The following is a 26,572-nucleotide window of genomic DNA, read 5'->3' as shown; positions in this document are numbered from 1 at the left end:
TACAATGAAAAGTTATGCAATGTTAGCAGCATCTGCTTTACCAGTATTTTTGGGTAGAGCATAAAGATGTTTACCATCATAATCTCTGCATCGCCTCTTTGGTGGTGGGTTTCGACTGAAAGAGTTGGAAGAACTATGATTGTTATAGTAATTGGACCAACTCTCCGTTGTGTTTTCAGAGTGGTGCGCAGGTGCAATCACAGTAACAGTGCTGGGGATAGTCTGTGCCCCAGAGGAATACTGCTCAGAAGAGTTTGGAGGTGGTGCAGACACAGGCACATACGAACTCTCCAAGTCATTCCTTTCACTCTTAAACTTGGATCTTTCCCTGTGCTCTGCTTTAGAAACAAAATAAAAATAAGAAATGAGTTAGATCAGACATTTATTCTTACAATGTTTATTTTTTTTTCACTTAAAAAATAGGAAAGATGAGAATATTGAAGTGCAATAAACTTACTGAGCTATCGATATTTCAAAGTGCTTTCATTATTAATGTATCCTAAAGGCAGGAACATCAACAAAGTGATATATCTTGACCAATGACTTCTGTAAAATCATCTTCTATAACACCAAGACCAATACATAATGAAGAAAGGCCAGCTTCTTCTTACATTTAATAAAAATGCTATCCAAGAATTCACTTTCAAACTAATATCCCAGGAGATCAGTGGTGGGGATCTCAGTAATCTAAATTTTTTTCTTTTTAATTTTTATAAACTCAAAGCAACCTTAAAGCAGATCTTTTTTTCGGGGGTTGAGGGGACAGGGGCCGACAATCCTCTTCCTCCAGAGGTAGCTTTGTTGATTAAAGGTTATTTATTTCTATTATACAAATGACTTAAGTATAGACATGTACATACTATGATACACTTATGAATACCTTCTTTTGAGTCAAACTCCTTTGACACTATCCAGAGAATAGAGCCTTGTCTTTTTAACAAAATCAGTATTAAGTTTTTGGAGACAGTTACAGATTTTACACTGCTCAGATATATTACAGGTCCATTTGCCTTTAAGAGAAGTTTCTGGTACTCTTGTGATAGAGGAAGATAAGCAACTATGGGAGTCTTTAAGGGGAAGCCTCATCTACTCACCAACATTCCTGTTTGGATCCCGGTCTTTGCTGCGTCCCCTACTCCGGCTTCGACTTCGACTCAAGCCTCGGCTCTTACTTCGGCTCTTACTCCTGCCTCTTCTCCAGTCATACTTCTCACGGTACAATTCATTTCGCTCAAAGTATCTGTCGTAGTCTCTCCACTTGCCATCTTCTCTTTTCTTCTCACGTGTTCTATAATACACAGATATAAAAGCCATAGGTACACCATAGAAACCAAGTCTGCAAACACATCAGTGATATAAAATACCCTCCTTGATACATCAAAAGTCATAACATCTCTGCTTTTTTAGAAAGCTGTAACACCACTACATAATTTCTCTAATCCACTACATGAAAAGAAACAACATTCCCTCAAGTACACTGGGAGGGGAGAAATGAAAAAAAAAAAAAAGAGGTGAATCCAAAGTATGGAGGGGGTGGGGGGAAAAGAGATATTTAGAGCTAGAAAATAAGTCTCAAAACAAAGTTTTCCTAAACAAAGACTAATTTTTTTGATGGTAGGCTGATTATTCAAAATATAAAATGAACTGATTGTAATATAAAAAAAGCTATGGATTATTTTAACACTAAGCACCCCTAACCAAATGGAACATTTCATTATTATTCTCTAAGGAGACTACTCCCACCTCTGAGCTCTTGGGGAAAGCACATAATAACGATTGTTTATAAAGGAAGACAAAGCATGACAAAGACAAAAAAGAGAGAGAATGGAAGGAAGAAAGATAACTTTCTCTTTTCTTTAATCAGTTCAGAGAGAGAAAGAAGTCAATTCATATCTTAAAAATCCCTTTAATGCCTTTGTAGTGTAGCTGAAAAGTGAGTTACCAATGTCCTCCTAATTAAAAGTATACACACACCTTCGTTCACTAGATTCTGAACGAGTCTTCTGGGGACTAGGATATTTCTTTTTTCTGCCATCTCGTTCTTCCTCCACTGGCTCCTGAAATACCTATGAAAACATTTATTAGAAACAAGAACAGTCCTTCCACAAATTACAAAACACATCCACCTGATGATGACCTTTCTGGCACAGGAGAGCACAAATAAATAAACTGAAATACTAAAGTTAAATCACATGCAAAAAAGTTTGGAAACAGGGACAAATAAAAAAGATGCTGAAATTACTTTACCAGCAATATATTAATTTTTTAATTTTAATTTAAGACAAAATAGTGTAGGAGGGAAACAGCAATTCATTTTTTAAATTCAAACAGAAGAAATAACAAATCTCTATTTCTAAGCATCATATAGTAAAATATTTATATTTTCCTAATCATAAAATATACTCATAAATATAATTCATTTGAGGAGAACTTTAGATTTATTTCACAGAAAAGGTTTCAGGAACAAAAAGTTAATGAATGCTATAAAATGGCAGCCACAATATGGCAGCCATATGGTGTTGGCAAAAACACTATACAATCATTAGATTAGGTTTGAAAATCATTCTCTCTACCAAGTTACAGGAAATAGAGAGGGTATATTACTCCACTAGGACGCAATGAGAAAAATCCAGACAGTGGGAAACTCTTTAAGACAAATGACTGAATTTCTTCAACAACGACAACAAAAAGCAGGTGAGGAATAGAATGAGATCTGTAGGTAGATATGAAGATTTAAAGACTGAGACTTAAAATACATCAACTTGAAAACCCTTTTGCTCTTCTGCATTCCCCAAGGACTTTTTTGATGAACATGTATTAATTCCTAATGGGAAAAACTACTCTTAAAAAGTCAAAGAATCAAGGAGTAATAAAAACGTAAGTCCACCCAAAAACTTGTGAATGGAATGTTCACAATAGCATTTCTCGTAACAGCCCAAAAGTGTTAACCACCTATCAACCCAAATATCTATCAACTGATGACTGGACAAAGAAAATGTGATACATCCATATACTATCCATACAGCCATAAAAAAATGACATTGATATACACCACAACCTGGATGAACCTTGAAAGCAGTATGTGAAACACATGAAAGAACCTAGTGAAAAAAGATTATACACTGGATGATTCCATTTATAGGAAATGTGCAGAACAGGCATGAAGACAGAAAGTAGATTAATAATTACCTAGTGCTGGGGCTGCAGGAAGGAGGACTTGGAAAGTGATCTCTAACAGATAGGGAGTTTCTTTTTTGGACAATGAAAATGTTCTAAAATGGGACTTCCAGCCAAGATGGAGGCACAGGTAGACACACTGTGCCTCCTCGCACAACCGAAAGAAGGACAACAACAATTTAAAAACAAAAAACAACCAGAACTGACAGAAAATCAAACTGTTTGGAAGTCCAACAACCAAGGAGTTAAAGAAGAAACATTCATCTAGACCATTAGGAGGGGAGGAGATGACTTGAGGCAAGGCGGGGGCTGGCAGACCAAGCAAGGTGGTAGCTAGTGGAACGGGTGGTCCCTCATTCATGTGCTGATAAACTGGGAGGAACAACTGGGGAGTGAGAGAGACCACGAAACCCAGGGCTCCAGTAGGGGGAAATAAAGCCTCAAACCAATGATTGAAAACACCTGTGGGGGTTGAGGCAGCAGCAGGAGAAACTCCCAACCTCACAGGAGAGTTCGCTGGAGAGACCCCCTGAGTCCTAGAACACACAGAAGCCCACCCACCCTGGAATCAGCACCAGAAAGGCCCAATTTGCTTGTGGTACTGGGGGAAGTGACTGAAATCCAGCAGAGAGCAGAGCAAGTGCCATTGTTCCCTCCCCAACCCCTCCCCCACATACAGCATCACACCACAGCTACTAGCATTACCCTGCCCTGGTGAACACCTAAGGCTCTGCCACTTTACATACCATAACAGGCCTGCCAAGACAAAGAAAAAAAAAAGGCCCAAATGAAAGAACAGATCAAAGCTCCAGAAAAAATACGACTAAGCAATGAAGAGACAGCCAACCTACCAGATGCACAGTTCAAAGCACTGGTAATCAGGAAGCTCACAGAATTGGTTGAATCTGGTTGCAAATTAGATGAAAAAATGAAGGCTATGCTAAGTGAAATAAAGGAAAATGTACAGGGAACCAATAGTGATGGGAAGGAAACTGGGACTCACATCAATGGTGTGGACCAGAAGGAAGAAAGAAACATCCAACCAGAAAAGAATGAAGAAACAAGAATTCAAAAAAATGACGAGAGGCTTAGGAACCTCCAGGACATCTTGAAACGTTCCAACATCCAAATTATAGGGGTGCCAGAAGGAGAAGAGGAAGAGCAACAGATTGAAAACTTATTTGAACAAATAATGAAGGAGAACTTCCCCAATCCGGCAAAGGAAACAGACTTCCAGGACGTCCAGGAAGCCTGGAGAGTTCCAAAGAAGTTGGACCCAAGGAGGAACACACCAAAGCACATCATAATTACATTACCTAGGGTTAAAGATAAGGAGAGAATCTTAGAAGCAGCAAGAGAAAAGGACACAATTACCTACAAAGGAGTTCCCATAAGACTGTCAGCTGATTTCTCAAAAGAGACCTTATAGGCAAGAAGGGGCTGGAAAGAAGTATTCAAAGTCATGAAAGGCAGGGACCTACAACCAAGATTACTGTATCCAGCAAAGCTATCATTTAGAATGGAAGGGCAGATAAAGTGCTTCTCAGATAAGGTCAAGTTCAAGGAGTTCATCATCACCAAGCCCTTATTATATGAAGTGTTAAAGGGATTTATCTAAGAAAAAGAAGATAAAGAATATGAACAGTAAAAATGACAGCAAACTCACAGTTATTAACAACCACACCTAAAACAAAAACAAAAGCAAACAACTAGAACAGGAACAGAACCACAGAAATGGAGATCACATGGAGGGTTATCAACAGGGGAGTGGGGAGGGGGAGAGAGGGGGGCAAGGTACAGAGAATAAGTAGCATAAATGGTAGGTGGAAAATAGACAGGGGGAGGTTAAGAATAGTATAGGAAATGTAGTAGCCAAAGAACTTATACGTATGACCCATGGACATGAGCTAAAGAGGGGGAATACGGGTGGGAGGGGGTGTGCAGGGTGGAGGGGAATAAAGGGAGGAAAATGGGACAACTGGAATAGCATAATCAATAAAATGTATTTTTAAATTTTTAAAAATAAAAAATAAAAGAAAATGTTCTAAAATGGACCACACAACTCCGAATACAACAAAAACCATCGCGTTTGTACACAACTTCCTACAATAAGGATGTTTTCCCAAAATTATTTTAAACTTTTATTCTGAAATGAGTTATATGGCATTATATTGACTTATAGTTCTTGAATTCATTACATATATATACTTCATACACCCAAACCTCTTACCTACTTTTATTCTACTATTCTAAGAATGTGAAAAGTAGATTTTTGAAATAAAATCAGATTATAACCAGGCATGCTAATTTGAAGTTATTCTTTCTTGTTCACCTGACTTAAATTTTTCTACCTCCTATCTATTAATAGTCTGATCATTATACACATATTTAACAAGTTTTTATTTTTTATTATCTTAGTCTACCATGCTACACAAGTCTAAGAGCCCCCATCCCATAGGACCATTTTAGATATAAAAGTGTACTACAGCCCTGGCTGGTGTAGCTCAGTGGATTGAGTGCAGACTGTGAACCAAAGGGTTACCAGTTTGATTCCCAGTCAGGGCAGGTGCCTGGGTTACAAGCCAGGTCCCCAGTGCAGGCCATGTGAGACTCAACTACACACTGATGTTTTTCTCCCTCACTCCCTCCATTCCCCTCTCTCCCCTTTATTAACTGATAAATACATAAATAAAAGAAAATATTTATAAAAAGAAAAAAGTGTACTACATAGTAATATGGACAGGGCAGGCTGGCCTTGGGTTGATGGGTTGTTGAGGTGTGGGATGACGAATACATGGGAACTCACTATAATATGCTGTCTCTTTTTGATGTCTGTTGAAAATTTTCTGTAATAGGTTTTTTAAAAAATTAAAGTAAAATAAAGGTACTTTCATACAAACCAAAGTGGAGAGGGGGAGAACTGTGCCAGAGGCTCTGGAATTTCCAGTCACAGCTCTATGTGCTGGGTCTAAGAAAACTGCCTTCTAACATTTCAGATGATCAGGACACAGTGTGAATAGGGAACTTTAATCTATTATCTTCATAGATTGCTCTTTTGCATGTTCATGAACGCAGGGTAAAGGGTTTAATAACAAATTATAACCACAGCAAATTTATAAGTAATCTTCCAACTACAAATGCATGGTTCTTCAAGAATCCTGGCACATATCTACCAAGTGTTTTTCCAACACCAGGATGCGTTGTTCCATGATCCATATTCTTTCACCTGGTTCCCCCTGTGAGTCACAGTCTAATTGTAAAACAACTAACTGATGGTATAATGTAGCTCTGGACCGAGGAAGAGAGTCAAAAAGACGAGTCCTTAGAAAGGTTTATTCCTCTGTGCCCTGCTCAGAACAACTGCATCAACTAGGTACAGACCAAAAAAGAGACAATTAGCCAAAGGTATGTGCTACCTCAAACCCCTTTCCTTCAACATTATCCAACAGAATTATTACAAACTATTATATTTATATACTACTATAGGAGTTATTTATGTCCGTGATGAAAATTAAGTTACATATAAAATTTTAGAAATGCCAGATACCATCATTTGAGCTGGCAATATGAAGAAGCTGATAACTATTTTGCTTAACTTTCAAAATTTGGATTTACTACAAAGATACAAAATGAAATAATGCAACATTTTTTTTAAACTTCTTTCAATCATGGACATGGACAACAGTGGTGATTGCTGGGGGGAAGAGGGTAGAAGGGGACTAAATGGTAATGGAAAAAAAGATTAAATTTAAAAAAACTTCTTTCAAAACTCAAGATAATACAATTTTTCTCTTATATTCAAACCAGAAATTTTTCAAATAGACATTTCTAATCCACTGACCTTCAACAACAATATAAATGGACAAAAATTTTCACTTACCATTATTTAACCTATATACCACAGACCAAAATTATACACTATCAAGTACGAGAGAAAAGTGTCTTCCTATTTACATTACTTGAAAAAAACATATTGGGAGGCTTTTTTGAATTTTAAAGACTATATGAGACAAAGGGCATGAGGCAAAAACAAAAAAAGTGATAGTGGTCTCAACCGATCTTAAAATTGAGGATAGCCACATTTTATTTTCTTTTAATGTTGAATCAATTCTACCATCCTAGCATTTAAAAATGTACCTAAATGACAACTAAATACAGTATGTGATCCTTAGAATGAAGAGGAAAAAAAAAACAGGCTATAATAATTGGACACTGCTGGTGGACTGACAAAACTGGAATACAGACAGATTAAAGTATTTTATCAAAATTTAAATTTACTGAAACTAATAATGGTACTACTAGTTAAAAGAATATCCTTATTCTTATGAAATACACACTGAATATTTAGAGGTCAAGGGTCATGATGTATCTAACTTCCAAATGATTCAGAAAAATAAATTCTGAGTATGCATAGAGAGAGCAAATGGGGCAAATCTTCAATAGGTGAACCCAGGCAGATGGTATATGGGTGTCTGTGGTACTATTCTTGTAATCTTTGTATGCTTAAAATTATTCTAAAATAAAAGTTTATTAAATAATTATTATTAAAAACAAAAGTTGGACAGAGACTTCACTTGGGATAGTGAGCACACAATACAGTATACAGATGATGTGTTGTAGAACTGTGCACCTGAAACCTGGATAATTCTGTTGATCAGTGTCACCGCAATAAATTCAATAAAAAGGGATAAAATAAAACTAAAAAAAAAAAACAACCCATGAAAGTTGGAAAATATTTCTGTATAATAACAAACACTTATGTGCCAGGCCCTGGACTAGGATGTATGTGCATCGGAAAATCTCATTTAATCCTCAACGAGACAAGTACTACTATGATCATCACCTTGCTGATGTGCAAATGAAACAGTTAAGTAACTTAGTTTAGAGCTACTACTGGGTTGGCCAAAAAGCCTGTGTGGTTTCTTCCGTGAAATAAAGGACACATTTTTCATTTTCCAATAACTTTACTGATTTGGATATTTTGAATTATGTGGGCTATCTCCCGCATGGTACAACATTGACTGTTCTCAATTAATGTTGCAATGTGATCACTATCAACTTTAACTGTTCTACCTGACCATGGACATCATCCAGTGAGAAATCTCCAGCATGAAACTTCGCAAACCACTTTCGATAGGTTTGATCAGTCACAGCACCTTCTCCATACACTGCACAAATCTTTTTTTGCATTTCAGTTTCATTTTAACCTTTCTTGAAATAATAAAGCATAATATACTAAAAACAATGCTTATTTCCTTCCATCTTCAATATTAAAATGGCTACACAAAAATTCACCAGTTTTCATAAGTTTTAAAAAGTGCATGCTGATATGAAAGCTGTCACAATATAATCTAACAAGCCTGTTACGAATGAAATTAAAGACAACTAAGCACTACTAGAGCCATCTTACAAAAAAAAAAAAAAAAACCCCAAACAAACTTTTTGGCCAACCAAATACTTTTAACTCATGCAGCTTGATTCTAGACCTTACAGTCTTATCATAATATTATGTTATGTATACATAAAAAGAATTGCAAATGAACTTTGTAAAATTTCTTCTTTAATTCAAAAATTCAAACCACCTATAACCATGTTTTTATATTTCAACATTGTAAAAACATTTTTTTCCTTTTCTTTCCTAGGGGTAACATTTATAATTACATTAACTATAAAAAAAAACTCTATTTGGTTAAAAAACAGGGAATGATTTCTCTATTTATATGAAAATGTGTTACCTAATGAGTTTTCTTGAGTTTCCACTAGTACTTTAATTCTAGTTAAGCCACGTGTTTACCCAAGCTTTCCTTTTCTAAAAATCACTGGATAGGACTTCTCTGAATTCCTCAATATTACTAAAATATTTCTTGGATCTCTAGACAAACAATCCAAAATTCTTCCAACTCTTCAAGTCCAGGGAACTAAAAAGCCCTGAAAGAGAATCTGCACCATGCCCATGCCCCATGAATTTCAATCAATAGATAAACACTTCAAAGAAGGTCAACTTCCAACTAAGAATATTAATTAATAGGACCTAAGATGCCCCAAAAGCAAAAGAAAACTTTGCATTACCTCTTCTTTAATTTCTTCTTTTTCTTGGACTGATGGTTTTGGCTCAGGCTTAACTGGTTCCAAAGGTGAAAGGTAGTTCTTAGTATAGAGACTTTCAAATAGTTTATCCACAAAACCTGAAGTTTCTGAAGAAAAAAAAATACACTTAAGTGTTACACAAACAGAAGCTAAAAATTTGACAACACACACTCTATTAGCAAAGCAGAGGAAAATTAAACATCTCATACACTGTAGATGGGACTAAAAATGAGTCTAACCCTATGGGGACAGAATCGGACCTCTGGGCTTATGCGGGCAACACCACCAAAACCCGGAATTTATAAAAAATTGTGTATTTACTCTCACGTTTAAACTTCAGTCACCTTCAAAGTGTTCTCTATTTGATGCAATACACCTACTGAGATGTTTTTTCCATTGCTCAAAACAGTTTTTGAACTCCTCGATTTTGGTCCCTGAACTTTCAGTGCTTCTGCCGTTTTTTTTTGTTTCACCTCTTCCACACTGGCAAAACATTTCCCTCTGAGGACTTTTCTCATTCAGGGAAATTTTAAAAAGTCACTCTGGGTGAGATCAGGTGAATAGGGTAGGTGGGGCATGGGAGTCATGCTGTTTCTGGTCAAAACTGCTGGGCACTCAGCAAGGTGATGGCAGGTGTGCTGGTAATCACCCATTGTGAAATGAGCAAACGCACTGAAAGAATCTTTAAAAAAAATTCACTGCAGATGAACACAGCCTCTCACAACAAAGCCAGTTAGAACACTGATACAGATGGGTTCCTAGAATACTCAAATAGCACAGGAAGCCTGTACTACAAGGGGCCCACCCTCCTGAAGATAAGCCCAGGATTTTTTTTCAGTACATAATAGTAAGTAATTGGGAAAAAAAATTTTTTCCATGAGTAAGAGACTAGTTAAATAAATTATGTGACAAACACACAACAGAATACATAGCAAATATAAAAAGAATGAGTACTGATAATATCAGTTCTCAAACATATAATAAATATTTGTGTGTTTATATTTGCAAAAAACTCTGACAGGACACAAAAAAATGCATACTAGCGGTGGGAAGAGAGCAGATGAAGGACAGGTGAGAGACAATTTTCACAGTACACCTTTATATTGCTGAATTACATGCACTGCCTACTCAAAAGTTTAATTAAAAATATTTTTATATCAGCCGAAAAAATAAATTTAGACATGAGAATTATATGAAAGTATCTTTTTGTGTTTTAAAGGCAGCTCTATCTTGTAATGTTTCAGACTGAGAGAACCAGATGAATTTATTAAAAATATAAATGTCAAAATATTTGTTATTCGAATCAAAATTTAAAAACTTTCATTGGTACTATCCTAAGGAATCGTTAAAGAGCATATTACAAGTACAACACAGACTCTGCTTACATTGTAATTATTACACATTTTACATCAACAGCTATTTCTAAAACGTGTATTTTTCCTTCAGAAAAGCATCTTTATTCTATTAATTTGTTATTTTTCATGATTATAAAACTGTTACATCTTGTTAACTGTTAGATAACTTAAAAAAAATTAATTAATCAAACTCTGGAAAAGCCTTTATTTTTATGATCAGTTATTTTCTCTCTGGTGGCAAATTTATGGCAATTTATTTTCTTCTTTAAAAAATGTTCTTTAAATTCTTCTTCACGTGTATTGCTTTTGTTAATGCTTTTTAAAAAGTTACTAAAAATTTTTAAAGTTTTTATCACAAGGAATTCTTAGATGCCTAAACATACATTTGCCTCTTACCTCAAATGTCTTTGTAATGTTTTACTATTTTTTTCATGGCTCTACATTTTACATGACTTGTCTTTAATGGAAACTGAGTAATACAAATTAATATACTTAGAAAAGAAAATACTCATATGTACTGGGGAGGAATTCTTTAGGTATCAGTAAATTTTTTTTTTACAGAAAAGCCTTAAAATAGCACAAAAAATATGTAATCTTGTGTTTTAGACTGAGGAACCATAATTACTATCTTCAGTAATATGAGTTAATATGAGTAAATATCAGTTAAAGTAAATATGAGTTAAATATGAATACATATGAGTTAAAGGATGTCTTCCCACCACCAATAAATATCTAGATCAATCAGTAAATGTACATAATCCACACTCCTGTTCTTCTATTCAGCAGTATTTACAGAATATCTTCTATGTGCCAGGCACTGTAGGTTCTGAGTCTCCACTCAACAAAGGGAAAGACAAAATGGGGTTTGTGGGAGAGACACATATAAACAGTCAAATCAACATGAAAGGGAATGACAAGTGCCATGAAAAAAATAAATAAAGCAAGGCTGGGAAGAGGAGAGACTGACTATTGGCATGAGCATATAGGGCACTCAGGGGAAACTAAGAGATTTTCAACCGGTGGGCCCCACGAATTTTTAAAACATGCAACACCTGACCATTTAGTTAGAGGGACTGAGCTCTTTACCCTTAGATTGCGAAATTTAAAACATGAGGACACCAACACAACAATCAAAATTATACCTATTTTTTTTGTCAGATTGGCAAAAAATGTATTTTTTGGTATGCCACAGAATTTTAGTAGTTAGTTTATATGTGCCATGAGATGAAAAATGGTTGAAAATTGCTGCCCTAAGATGACATTTGAGAAGAAAACAGAAACCATAAGGGAGAAACCATATTCCAAGGAAGATTAAGGAGAATTCAAAAGCCCTGAGTTGGGAATATGTTTGCCATGCTGGAAAAAACCGGCAAGGTAGTCAGTGTGGCCGGAATAAACATTAGGGGGACAGGTATGAAATAAGGTCAGAAAAGCAGCAGGAGAGAACTCCAGGAATCTTTGTGGACTACAGAAAGGACTTTGGTAAGAAGATGGGGACTTAAAGGCACAAAGAGAAGAGGATTATGCCCATCTCTTCTTGGATAGCAAAAAGCCCCAGCCAAGACGGGGGAAAAACATCTTCCATTACCTTAATAAACCATAAGAATAAGCAGCTTCATTACACCCTTAAATCGTACCCCCACCAATCAACTAGGCTCTGCCAAAAGCCACAAAGGACCTGTTCACCTAAAAAGCATTAGTTACCACTGCCTTAACATAGGAAAGAAACAGAGAAAGAAAGGGAAAAACAGTTCTGCCAAAATACATGATAAATAATTAAGCATGAATGGGTATATTCAAGTATTAAAGGACACCAACCAATTTCTTTCCTTTCAAGCTTGCCATCTTCAAGATTTTATCAGGAAACTTTAAATTAAAAATCTTAAATACTTGAAGGAAGGCCCATAGTAATTACCTTTTTGTAAAAAGACGTCAAGTTGATCCGCACAAAAGGCTTTCAATTCCTTCTCAGGTTTGTCCTTCTTGACCAGTGCTACAACATAGTTGGCTAAGGCTGAAGGGTCAGCATCACATCTAGTTAGAGAGAAAACAAATATTTTTAAACTTTCCCCCCCCAAATGTGGTATCATTAATGAATCACCTCTATTTTGGAAAGCTAAAGGTGAAAACTTTATTTTAAAGTGACTGCAAACACAAGTGACTATTATAACAAACGGCATACACACAGAACAAATAAGATTTTCATTTTCTGCTTATTTTCATAAAATAGTTTGTCTCCTCTTTTCAATATTCTAATTATATCCAGAATTTTGAACCAAATCTCAATGCCTTCGGAGCTATCTATTCCATGTGACCAATGAGAAAGAAGGAGTAAAGAAGTGACAGGAAAATTTCCCCCATTCCCTTATAACCCCAGGCACCAGCATCCAAAAATGGCAATCAACTACACTGCTCATCTTTTCAGTGAGTATCGTAAGGACCTTTTTTAAAAAGTGAACACACGCCCTGGCTGATGTGGCTCAGTGGACTGAGCGCCGACCTGCAAACCAAAGGGTCATTCCTTTGGTTTGATTCCCAGTCACAGCACATGCCCGGGTTGCAGGCCAGGTCCCTGTTAGGGGGCATGCAAGAGGCAACCACACATTGATGTTTCTCTCCCTCCCTCCCTTCCCCCTCTCTAAAAATAAATAAAATGTTAAAAAAGAAAAGAAAAAGTAAAACTTTTAAAGTGAAAACACAAGAAGGATGGTACCTTAATTATTATTGGCAAACACTTTAGCAGCTATAAGCAAGACAGAAAAGATCTGGGAGTTAGAACAGAAAGGTTAAGTAAAGTGGTGGAAGGGCAGCAGAGATAACCTTGATGTGCTTCAATTTTTTTGCTTAGTAGTAACCCAACTTTGAAAACCAAAATTTTCTCCTATGCCAGGGCAGCACATGATCCTCCAGTTGCCACCTCCTGACATATAGCAATGTGTCAGACTTAACATTTTATCTACCTTACATCAAACTGAAAGTTTTATGTTGTAAATATGTATTTTTTAATATTCTATTTCCCTCATGAATGTACATTTAAGTAACACATCTTTTGTGGCTTCATAGGGTTGTTGTAAAGCTAAAATGAAAAAACTCAGAATGACAGTAATTAAAATCAATATGAAAGCAAAGTGATTGTATCCCTGTCAAACACTATTCAAATCTAACGAATCTTCTTCTATAATTTTTGGGACTCCCCTGTCAACCAGAAAGTTAGTTTCAGCTCAAGAGTATCAAATCACATTTCCAACAACTTTATGAGATTAGCAAACAAAAGAAAGACCAAGTACTAGTACTTTTACTTCTTCCTGTTGGTCTCTTTTTAAAGTTCATAATGCAATAAAATAGAATTTTTTCATTGCCAATATTGAGGTTTTGTGGGAAAGGTTGGTTCTTAAAATGTACACACACATTTATGCACCAAATTCTAAGAACAAATTTCAATGATTGTCAATTTTATAAAACTCAGAGCAAATAAAAATAAATTATGGGCAAAAGTCAAAATGCACTAGGAGATACTGTAAGTGTCAAAGATGATGAGTTACATATTAATAAACACATGCAATTTAAAAAAGAAAGTTAGCATTTTTCTCAAGTAAACTATATAAATTACAGTTTGGATCATTTTGAGCAAATTACCTTAGCAAATCCAATTGTTTAAATCTAAAATGTATATATAGCATTTCTACCTTCAAAAAAGTTACACATGCCATGTCCACCTTGGCTATCCCGTAACTACCACAAAATAGAAATACATAGGTAGACTTAATTTCACTCCTGAGAACATGTCTGATCAGTATAATTCTTATCAATATTCAAATGGAGGGGGGAATCACATCTCTATCTTTACTTAGGAAGTTCAGATCCTGGATAAGAAAAACATTCCAAACATAGGGAAAAAAAAAAGGATTTTAAAAAGATTTTATTTCTTTTTAGAGAGACGGGAAAGTAGGGAGAACAAGCAGGAAAGAAGTATTGATGTATGAGAGAAACACCAATTGGATGCCTCACACATGCCCCCAACCAGGGACCTGGCCAGCAACCCAGGCATGTACCCTGACCAGGAACAAACTGGCAACTCTGTGGTCCGCAGGCTGGTGCTCAATTCACTGAGCCACACCAGTGAGGGCAGATTTTTAAAAAGAAGTAAGAACGCCATGACTAGAGTGGCTCAGTGGTTTGGACGTCCTCCTGCAAACCAAAAGGTCCCTGGCTCGATTCCCAGTCAGGGCACATGCCTGGGTTGGGGGCCAGGTCCCTGGCTGCAGGGGGTCCAAGAAGCAACCAATCCTCTTGCACATTGATGTTTTTCTCCCTCTTTTTACCCCTCCCTTCCCCCCCTCAAAGTAAATAAATAAAATCTTTTTGGAAAAAATAAGTAAGAATGGCATAAAGAGGCCATATTATTTTTTCTGGTGTTATGAGAATCTTCAAGGAGACTCATGACCTAACAGTATAATGCCAGGAGGGATATGAGGGTTCTCGTGAAAAACAGGCAAAACACTCAAGAATACTGGATAAAGAGGTGGGTTAAACATGGCCAAATATCTTATACCTATACTTGTATTCAGACTCTGAAAAACAAATACAGAGTCAGGCTGCTCCTGATGAAATACATTTTGATGTGATGGTGTTAAAACTCAAGATAAATAGTTATGGGAGGTACAAGAGTAGAAGAGTACTAGACACAAAGAAAAGAAAGTGATCGCCGACTCTAAATACTTATTTAATGTGAGTGAACTAATTGTTAATAACTGATAGAATTCTGCACCAAGTATAAAACTACGTTTGCAGCTAAAGGAATGGGATCATTTAAATTAACAGTTCCTAATATGTACACATAAAGTGCCCTACAGAAGCAAAATTGCCAGTGTTAAATAATAACTGGCACCAGGCCCTGACCAGTGTAGCCCAGCTGGTTGGGCATTGTCCTGCAAAGCGAGAGGTTGCAGGTTTGACTGCCGGTCAGCCTGGTCATGCCTGGATTGAGGGTTTGGTCCCCACTTGGGGACCAGGCAATGGATCTTTGGTTTTCTCTCACATCCACGTTTCTCTCCCTCTTTCTCCCTCCCTCCCCCTCTCTAAAAATAAATAAAAGCTTAAAAAAAAAAACTGGCACTAATTGAATAGTAAAACTTAAAAACAATGGGGAGTTTTGATGTAATTTTCTGTACCTTTATGTTTGTTATTTATTCTTTCACCACCACCCTTTACTAGATAATCTTGAAAAGCAGGCAATTACAATACTGTGGTAGCTACGGTGACACGCTAAAGGAGCCTAACAAGACATTCAAAAGTGTGTCATGAAAATCTGCACGACTAAGATCCTTGATAGAGTACAAGACAAATGCAGGGTCACTTCTATTTCTTACTCAAGAAGTAATACCCAAGAAGAGTAAAGCCTTTCAGCTATTTATTTGTAACCAGTTTATGAAAATTCATTTTTGCTTATCTATTGATTGAACATATTTTGGAATAAGAAGATTTGAAAATTTTGTCTTCATGGCTATGTTATATACATTTCTAGACAAAAAGGGGTTTATATTACAACAAAGAGATTCTAAAAGGTAATACTTATCTAAAATTACTATTCTCCTAGAGTCTTTAAAATGCCTTAACAGCATAATCAATGAATTATTATTCATTTTACAAGTAACTAAATCTGCAAATATTAGACAAATTAAGTGACCTGATCAAAATCAGGCAAGATCAGGCAGACAGCATACTCATGAAAGTAAAAGTAAGCTGCAATTCCGCACGAGTAAAATCTATTTTACAGCACATACAGTTTTCTAATGTATATCTACACGTGAAATTAAGTCTCAACCAACAGTTACCTTTCAGTTTAAAGAAAAAGTTCCTAAAGCTTAATGAAGTTACAAAATTGAGGACCTTAAAATTCACATCTTGCATAATAATGTTCTAAGAACATGTCTAAATTATCTATCTTTTAAGTTATTTAGAAAATAAAAAAGCAGCCCTGACCAGTGTGGCTCAGTTGGTTGGGTGTTGTCCCTCAAACAGAAAGGTCGCTGGTTTCCTGGGTTGTGTTTCTGTCCCAGGTCCAGATGCGTCGGGCAGGTGCAAGAGGCAAGTGATCAATGTTTCCCTCCCTCTCTTTCTCCCTCCCTTCCCCTCTCTCTAAAAATAAATAAATAAAATATTTTTAAAAAGTGTTCACATTCTTTGACTTGTACAGTATCTGTACTTATGGGAAACCAGCCTCAGGATAAAGCCAAATACAGAAAACCATACTGGTACCTAAGAGACACTAAAAATATGTGTTTATTGTATAAAAACGGCATTATTTTTAAACAGGGAAGGTAAAGTCAAAGTAACCATTCTGATTGTTGAATGTTTATGAAACATTGGGCATCCAAAGTGATGGTTATAGCCCTGACTGGTGTGACTCAGTTGGTGGGACCATTGTCCAGTATACCAAAAGTTTGTGGGTTTGATCACACATCGGGCGTATATGGGAGGCAACCAACTGATGTTTCTCTCTCCCGCTTCTACTCTCTGTAAAATCAACAAACATATTTTTTAATTAAAAAACCCAAAGTGATGGTTATGAAGACAATACACAAATATGAAGAATATTTCTGATGTAATGTCAATTGGAGAAATCAAGATAAAAAACTGTAACCCTGGCTGGTGTAGCTCAGTGCATTGAGCACAGCCTGCGAATCAAAGGGTCGCCAGTTCGATTTCCAGTCAGGGCACATGCCTGGGTTGTGGGCCAGGTCCCCAGTAGGGGGCATGTGAGAGGCAAGCACACAGTGACGTTTCTCTCCCTCTCTTTCTCTTTCCCTCCCCCTCTCTCTAAAAATAAATAAATAAAATATTTTTAAAAAAAGGTAAAAAACTATATATTTGAGTCTCTCTCTCTCTCTCTCTCTCTCTCTCTATATATATATATATATATATATAGCTACAAGAAAGTTCATATAATGAAGAGAAACTGGAAATATACATTAAAAATGCTATTCTTTACTCTCCTTTATGTATTTGTTATATGATGCTTTTATTTTTACTTTATTAAAGAAGTAGTAAATAAAAGAACAAAAAGTCTCCCTCTGGGATCTGTGTTCAGATTATTCCTTTAATAAGACAGTACTGGAAAAATAAGTAAAATCTGAGCTTAGTTCATCGAAGAGTATAAGTGAGTAACTATTAAGTTCTAAGAACCTGTTAACACATATTAAAGATAAACAAATATTGGTACTTCTACTTCTTTTCAAATAGAAGTTTTCATCTTTCCCTTAATGAATTAGGGGCTTTAATGAATGAATTATGATGTGAAATAAAACACCCTTATATTTATTTGGGGGAAAACATATACATGCATGAATCAACTGCAAATATCACTTTGGTATTTGGACTATGGGTCCTACAGCAAAAGTCACCAAACTAAGCACACCCAGAATATTGGACCATTACTTTTCTAATTGTCCACCAACCTAAATATACATATGAGCACATGGATTCATTTAAACTTTTACCAAATGTTTACCAAGTACCAAGCATCTTTCTGGGTAATGGAATTACTCTGAGCAAGACAGACTTTGCCCTGCAGTCACTGGCCAAGAGATAGGTATGAAAACAAATAATTACAGTACAAAATAACAAATGGTTAAAAAGGGGATTAATGCACTGGCCTGGTGGCCCATTTGGTTGGAAGCATTGTCTCATAAATCAAAAGGTTGCAGGTTCGATCCCTGGTCGGGGCAGGTACAGGAGGCAACCAATTGATGCTTCTCTCTCACATTATGTTCCTTTCTTTCTCTCTGTCTCGCTTCTTCTCTCTCTCTCAAACCACAAAACATATCCTCAGGTGAGAACTTAAAAAAGGAGGGGGGATTAATAAGGAAGTAACAACACTGTGAGAGGATGAGAAAAGACAGTTGAAGGAAACAGAACTATAAAAGCAACTTCTGGCTTCTAGCCTATAGCAATGGGGCCAGGAAGAATGAAGTCAGACATATTTAGGAGGCATACCAAAAGACATAAGAACAAATATGTTCTTAACTTAGCATACTAAAACGTGCCAAGAAGTCTTCTGGTCAAAATAAGTCCTCTTCTATGAAACAGTGAAAGATCTCCTTAGACAAGTGCTACAGCACTTTAAAGACACACTAATTCTTTGAAGCCACTAAGTACATGTTAGAATATTATCAGTACTTCTCATGAACATACCTCCAAAATACTCATTTAACCTTAGTAGTTTATTTATCACAGAGGTAAGGTCTAACAGCTGCAAGGTGATCATTTTTCCTACCATTTGAGCAACTGCAGAGATTACTAGTCAGAGTATAACTTGATAAAAATTGCAAACCTATAGCAGCATGTAAACTCTTACAGAGTTAAATGGAAGTATACCTCCCACGACCACTGAACCAGTAAATATGAATCAATAAAATAATCTCAGTCTGTGAACCGTACTGCTGCCTTTTCCATGGGAGATGGCAATAACATATTCAGTCTCCTAGTATACTCACAGTGACCTTAATATGGCCTGTACACATAAACACTACCCATCAATTCTGGGGCTTTCACTAGCAACTCCTGTTCCTGCCTATTCAGCCCACTATGAGACTCTAGCTCTATCATGCACAAGAATGATTATTATTTTGTAAGTGGCAGTGGTGCTTAATTAATGTTATAAGTAAAATACTTTTGCAGAAAGAGTTTAGTGTATTTTCATATTTCAAAACCATAAAATTTGATTCATATTTAATGATTCTGAGGTACACAAAGCACTATTAAGTCCGCATCATTAATATTCTTTTTTAAAATATATTTATTGATTATGCTATTACAGTTGTCCCATTTCCCCCCCTTCACTCCACTCCATCCTGCCCAACCCCTCCCTCCCACATTCCCCCCCTATAGTTCATGTCCATGGGCTATACACGTAAGTTCTTTGGCTTCTACATTTCCTATACTATTCTTACCCTCCCCGTCTATTTCCTACCTACCATTGATGCTACTTATTCTCTGTACCTTCCCCCCCACCAGTCCCCCTCCCACTCCCGTGTTGATAACCCTCCATGTGATCTCCATTTCTGTGGTTCTGTTCCTGTTCTAGTTGTTTGCTTAGTTTGCTTTGGTTTTTGTTTTAGGTGTGGTTGTTAATAACTGTGAGTTTGCTGTCATTTTTACTTTTCATATTCTTTATCTTCTTTTTCTTAGATAAATCCCTTTAACATTTCATATAATAAGGGCTTGGTGATAATGAACTCCTTGAACTTGACCTTATCTGGGAAGCACTTTATCTGTCCTTCCATTCTAAATGATAGCTTTGCTGGGTACAGTAATCTTGGACGTAGGTCCTTGCCTTTCATGACTTTGAATACTTATTGCCAGCCCCTTCTTGCCTATAAGGTCTCTTTTGAGAAATCAGCTGACAGTCTTATGGGAACTCTTTTGTAGGTAACTGTGTCCTTTTCTCTTGCTGCTTCTAAGATTCTCTCCTTCTGTTTCATCTTGGGTAATGAAATCATGATGTGCCTTGGTGTGTTCCTCCTTGGGTCCAGCTTCTTTGGGACTCTTTGAGCTTCCTGGACTTCCTGGAAGTCTATTTCCTTTGCCAGATTAGGGAAGTTCTTCATTATTTGTTCAAATAAGTTTTCAATCTGTTGCTCTTCCTCTTCTCCTTCTGGTACCCCTATAATTTGGGTGTTGGAACCTTTAAAGATGTCCTGGAGGTTCCTAAGCCTCTCCTCATTTTTCCAAATTCTTGTTTCTTCATTCTTTTCTGGTTGGATGCTTCTTTCTTCCTTCTGGTCCACACCATTGATTTGAGTCCCAGTTTCCTTCCCATCACTATTGGTTCCCTGTACATTTTCCTTTGTTTGTCCTAGCATAGCCTTCATTTTTTCATCTAATTTGCAACCAAATTCAACCAATTCTGTGAGCTTCCTGATTACCAGTGTTCTGAACTGTGCATCTCACAAGTTGGCTATCTCTTCGTTGCTTAGTTGTGTTTTTTCTGGAGCTTTGATTTGTCCTTTCATTTGGGCCTTTTTTTTTTTGTTTTGGCGTGCCTGTTACATAGTAAGGGGCGGAGCCTTAGGTGTTCACCAGGGCTGGGGTAAGGCTGGTCCCTGCACTGTGATGCTGTACGTGGGGGAGGGGCTGAAAGGGAGCAATGGCGCTTGCTCCACTCTCTGCTGGTTTTCAGTTGCTACCCACAATCATATTGGGCCCCTCTGGTGGTGATTCCCAAGTGGGTGAGCTTGTGCACGCTCTAGGACCCTGTGGGTCTCTCCAACGAACTCTCCTGTGAGGCTGGGAGTTTCCCCTGCTGCTGCCTCAACCCCCACGGGTGTTTTCAATCAGAGGTTTGAGGCTTTATTTTCCCATGCTGGAGCCCTGGGTTGTGTGGTCTGCTTTGCTTCCCCGCTGTTCCTCCCGGTTTATCTATGCACGAATGTGGGGCTGCAGGGTCTGCTAGTTGCAGGCTGGCCTGCCCCATTCGTTCCACAATCCGCCACCTCGCTGAGCCCGCCAGCCCCTGCCTTGCCACAAGTCCTCTCTGCCCTGGCTGCCCATCTCCACCCCTCCTACCGGTCTGGATGAATGTTTCTTCTTTATCTCCTTGGTTGTGGGACTTCCATACAGTTCGATTTTCTGTCAGTTCTGGTTGTTTTTTGTTTTTAAATTGTTGTTGTCCTTCTTTCGGTTGTGCGAGGAGGCACAGTGTGTCTACCTACGCCTCCATCTTGGCCAGAAGCTGCATGATTAATATTCAAATCATGTTTGTGAGGTAGGTATAAAGCTAATAATAAAATTAACTCTGTTCAATAGAAAAGGTTAAGCAATTTCTCCAAAGTGGCACAATGAATCGGAGACACAGAACTAGAAACCAAATGCCCTGATTTACATACATAACGGTACTTAACTAGGATGGACGGATGTGTACAACTCTCCAAAAATATTATACTTTCTCAAAAAGACTAATTTTTACAATAAGCCAAACAAGCAGCAGTGAATCGCATATGTTCATATATACGTAATATATTTAATATAAATAACTTAAAATACTTCCCATTAAAGACATTTAGGGTAGAAATGCATGTTATTGAAAAATGCTTGACCCTGGCCACGTAGTTTAGTTGATTAGAGTGTTATCCTGATTTGCTAAGGTTGTAGGTTCGGTCCCTGGTCAGGGCACATACGAGAATCAACCAATGAATGCATAAATAAGTGGATCAACAAATTGATGTTTCTCTCTTTCTCCCTTCTTCTCTCTAAAAACAATAAATAAAAAATTGTTTTAAAGAAAAATGTTTGCCTGAACTTTTTCTAAATGTGTAGAAATTTCTTCAGTGATTAATTTATCCGAGATTTACTTAGAACCTTACTTTTTAAGGGGTTCCCATACTTAAAGTTATTTCTGATAGAATGAAACCATGACATCTCCTAAATGTGCATTATCCCTACATAGCCTGTATAACTAGGATATCTAGGATATTTTTAACTTTTTCAAAATTGATTTTTAAAGCAAGAGAGAAGGGGGAGAGGGAGGAGAGGAGGGAAAAGGAAGAAAGGGAGGGAGAGAGACAGTGCACGTGCAACATCAATTTGTTCCACTTATTTATGAATTCATTGGTTGATCTGTGTATGTACCCTCATCAGAAATTGAACCCACAAACCTTAGTGTATCAGAATGACGCTCTAATCAACTTAGCTACCCAGCCAGGGCCTCTATGATATTTTGAAAGTGAGGAAAGATGAGGATCCCCCCAAAAGATCTGTGAGTTCAGTCTGTTTATGCAGCAGTAGGAAAAGAGATAGAAACTTCTGAACTAAGATGGTTTCCCTCCCCTTTAGTGCACTGCCAATAAAAACGGTACTGGGTTTTTCCCCACCAGTTAAGGAGTCATTTCTCCCAAGCTCCCTGCTTCTGTCTTTCCTCTAGTACAAATAATAGGTATGTCCACATCTACAAAAGGAGAGGAAGGTAAAAGATGAACTCTTAACAGCACATGATACTTCTAACTTGTCCACAGGGAATAATCTTACGTAAACTGGATTGGTTTAGAAATAATCTCCTTACATGCTTTTGTTTCATCAGTGATAAGATATAACATGTTTAAAAACCCCTAAAGTTAAAAAAAATTACAAATTTAGTTAACTGGAAATTAAGCTAAATAAGAAAGTGCAGTGGGAAATCAAGTACCACAATATGATTCCAATATATCCATTGCAACTACATCTATCTGAAAGCCTAACAACTGCTCTGAAATGCTATGTTGTAGCAACATGTCAATCAGCCATGAAAATTTTCTTGAATCTGGAATATGCGAAAAGTAAAATACAACTCTCTTTAGCATATCATTTATTACATTTAGGATGTCTAAACAAACAAAAAATAATCTCCTGTGACAACATACTAAGAATGAAAAACATATGTGATATCTGTATTTACGTTTACTATTTAACACTTCCACCCCAAACCATTACTTATATGAGTTAAAAAGAAGTATTTTTATTTTCTAATTCTATGAATGCCACTATATTGGTAAAGTCTAAGTTTAGTAATTCTAGATCATTTTTAATCCTAAAAAAGTAACAAAAATTAAAGACAACAGAAAGGAAAGAAGCATGATGTATGCTTTTGGTTGAACATAAAGTCAAAGCAAATGGGGAAACTAAACTCAAATAATAATTTTGAAAGATAATTTCTACCCATGAATATCTACGAACATTTATATAGCCAAAAAAGCTGGGTGAAAAGACCTTCAGGAGATTTAAGTTCCTACCCAAACTAAATTTTGACATTAAGGAAGAAAAACCAAAAAACATTACCCAGAGTAACACATTTTGGGGAGCTTTAAAAAGCACAAACAATAACATTAAAACATGTCATCTTCTACCTAAGACATAAAATATACATTCAATACTTTTTAAAGGATCTCTACCAACAAACAAAATCAGAGCTTGTATGAAAAACTGTCACACACACACACATACACACACACACACGGCAACATGAATAGCAGGTGTACAAAAGCGGGAGCTGAGTTTTGGGTTTGTTGTTGTTGTTTTTTTAATGTTAAATAACATTAAAGGTAAAGAATTTTTAAACACAGAGTTCTTTCTTTTTTCCACCTTTTCCATACATGATTGATTTCATTATTCCTCACCTTCATCACAATCCCCCTTCATCTTTGTGCTCCAAAACTTTTCACTACAGAAAGAGTGCAATGCACATCCAAGAGGCTCATCTCTTCTACAAACCTTCAAGTGTGTCAACAAGTCATTTTCACTTTAGACCATCACTCAGCGGCCCTTAGTGTGCACTTATTATTCCTGTGCTCTTGTCACATACTCCTCATCCTCAGAACACAAACACAACTTCAGACATCAGAATTCCCCTAATGCTGCCTCCCTTACCCATCCTACCTTGGAAAGGACACACAGGACTGCTGATGACTCTTTCCCTAGGTGTTACCATCCCACCTCAAGAAACCAACACAGCAAAACAACAGAAATCCATTAATAAGATTTCTCAGGAGGACCAAAAAACAAAGAGGGAAGTAGCTTTCTCAACAGCCCCAACTTCATCCTACCTCCACACCCCCCAAACTACCCCTCACTTCCACCTCTGAAAAACTCCATTTTTCCACTAAAGTGATCTGATTTAATGAATCAAATCCTGCCCATCTCTTCCTCTACACTTTTTCTTGCAGCCAGAAAGTCCTCACCTCCAACAGAAAGATAAGCAGCAGTCACCAGGGACAGGAAACTGTCCTTTCCCTTTCCTTCCCAAGCTTTCTTCCCCAAGAGGATTATCACCTCTCTCCGACCCAATCTCCAGCCTTCCTTCTAAGAGACGTGTTTCAGAGACTAGCTACAAACACGTCCGTGTCCCAAACATACACTCCTACCCCTTTATAATGTTTACAAGACAAACAAGAGTTGATACCTCTGCTCTCCCTTTCCTGGGTCCCTAATACTAACCAAAATATCTTGAAACAAGCTCCTCATTCTTTTCAGCACCTCAACAATAATCCTACTCCTCAACATCTCCAGTTGCCCTCTCGATCTTTCAGTATTTACAAAACTCTTATTCTTTCCACCTTATCTACAAGTCCTGAGATGCTGCAAGTATACCCCTTTCAGTCTCTCTTCCAATATTATTATTAGATACCAGGGTAGCCCTTACAACTCCCAATCAAACATACCAAAATCTAATTTTTTTCCCCAACCCCAAATGCTATTTAAAAGCCATCAGTTCTCCTAGTACTATCAACTCAATACTTTTACATCCCTTTAAATCCTCGCTATTATTCTTACCAGTTTCCCAGTAATTCCTAAAATATTTCGCTGTCTATACATTTCCCTTTCAACTACCCCATGTTTTTCGAATACTTTAATATTCCTCCACTCTCAGAGCTTATGTAGTCCTCAATGTCCCTACTATTCCTACCGGCCCTCAGGTTTTGAGAAGGCCCTCGATACTCTCTCCGCTTGTAGATCTTTTAGTCCCGGAACAAGACTGTTTGTAAAACCCTCGATATCCAGCTATTCCCTTCAAGATCCCAATATTCACATTCAAAAATCCCTCGACAGCCCTGATATCGCTCGCAGTTCTCAATATTTTTAATTACCTCACTATCTTTGTCACCCCTCCTAGCACCCCAAGATTTATACTTAAAAAGCCCTCGCCACCCCCCGCCCCCACGGCCACAGGGTCTGTGTGCCCCTAGCTCTCCCTCCCCTCCCCCCCCACAATGGTGATAGTACTACAGGGAAGACGACGCGGGGACCTCCCGACCGCGGCCCCTCCGCGGCGCCCTCCCTCACGCTGCCTCCCCTCCCCCCTCGCCCCCGCGGACCCCCAACGCCCCACGTTCGCCGGCCCCAGCCGAGCCCGGCTCACTCACATCGGCTCCAGTAACTTGGCCAGCCAGGACTTGAGGGCATCTACATCCTCTATGAGCATGGTGCAGGGAAGGCGGGCTCGGCCGCCGCTTTCGTTCGGGCCTGCCGCGGTCTTCCCCTGTCGCCTCCTCACGCTTTCTTCACCGCTCCCGGTGCCCCAGCCCACCGGGCATCTTACGAGACTTCAACCTACTCCCCCGGCCGGGGCCTAACAGGAACTAACCCAAGAGCCCTCACTCAACCGAACACAACGGCTCAGGAGGGCGGGAGATAGCGCCGAGTGGCGGGCACAAGAGCCAATAGAAGAGAGAGGGCCGTGCACGCAAGCCCAATGAGAAGGCTCGCTCTCCCCGCCGGTCAGTCCTGCCCAGTCAAGAAGGGATATAGCAAGGTAGGTGGAGAGCGTACGTGAACTCCTGGTGCAAGATGGTATGTTGGAGAAGGTGCTGTTCCTCTTAAAGGGGCCGGGCGCCTTTTTTGACTATGTCGCCGCCTGCCTTGGAATACTGGTGACTGCTGCTGCTAGTGCTTGGGAGAAGTCGCTCAGCCTGGTTCCTTTCTCTCTTTTTTTCTGGAAACACACACTAGTGTCCCGAAATGACTCAACTGTAATAAATCTGCAACATAACCTGCAACATGTTCACATGCAAGGAATGCAAAATTTTATCTTGTTCTTTACGCACTCACTTTGCTCAGCGCACATGGCTTGTATATATATATACATATATATATATATATATATATTTTTTTTTTTGCCGCTCTGCTTAAATAACGCAGAGTGCTTCCGACAACAACCATGCCTTGGATTCCAATAATCGTCATTTTTAAAACGTGGCACACAGATGTAAAAAGCTGAGGCCATTTCAATCTGACCAGTATTTTCATATATGCTTTACTGAGGCAGAAAAACTATTCCAATTTTTTTTAATTCTCTTTTCATTGTATATCTAAAATTCAGTGGGGATCTTCTGCAGGGAGAATTTTGGTCAGCAAAAAAGTTTTCTGAAATACTGTGTTTAGATCTTTCTTACCGAAATAGGCAACTTAGTTTGTACTAGATGAGA

At 37.8% G+C, this 26,572-nt stretch overlaps 1 protein-coding gene across 3 annotated transcripts in view; it reads right to left on the bottom strand.

The window, feature by feature from the left end:
* Window positions 1-25,753, bottom strand: part of RBM27 (RNA binding motif protein 27) — a 78,664-nt gene extending 52,911 nt beyond the window's left edge. For 2 of the 3 annotated variants that reach the window (XM_053912513.2, XM_053912515.1), the window contains exons 1-6: window positions 25,511-25,753; window positions 12,535-12,653; window positions 9,247-9,371; window positions 1,975-2,066; window positions 1,095-1,288; window positions 75-338 (exon numbers count right to left, since the gene is read on the bottom strand). In XM_053912513.2, coding sequence (XP_053768488.1) covers window positions 75-338; window positions 1,095-1,288; window positions 1,975-2,066; window positions 9,247-9,371; window positions 12,535-12,653; window positions 25,511-25,569 — 853 coding nt within the window. In that variant the 5' untranslated portion in view covers window positions 25,570-25,753. The remainder of the gene's footprint in view (window positions 1-74; window positions 339-1,094; window positions 1,289-1,974; window positions 2,067-9,246; window positions 9,372-12,534; window positions 12,654-25,510) is intronic. The other variant, XM_053912514.2, reaches the window with a different exon arrangement.
* Window positions 25,754-26,572: the final 819 nt, after the last annotated feature.

This window comes from Desmodus rotundus, chromosome 10, assembly GCF_022682495.2.
Source record: "Desmodus rotundus isolate HL8 chromosome 10, HLdesRot8A.1, whole genome shotgun sequence".
NCBI classification, from domain to species: Eukaryota; Metazoa; Chordata; class Mammalia; order Chiroptera; family Phyllostomidae; genus Desmodus; species Desmodus rotundus.
Note: the sequence above shows the minus strand (reverse complement) of the source record. Positions and strands in the feature narration are given on the sequence as shown.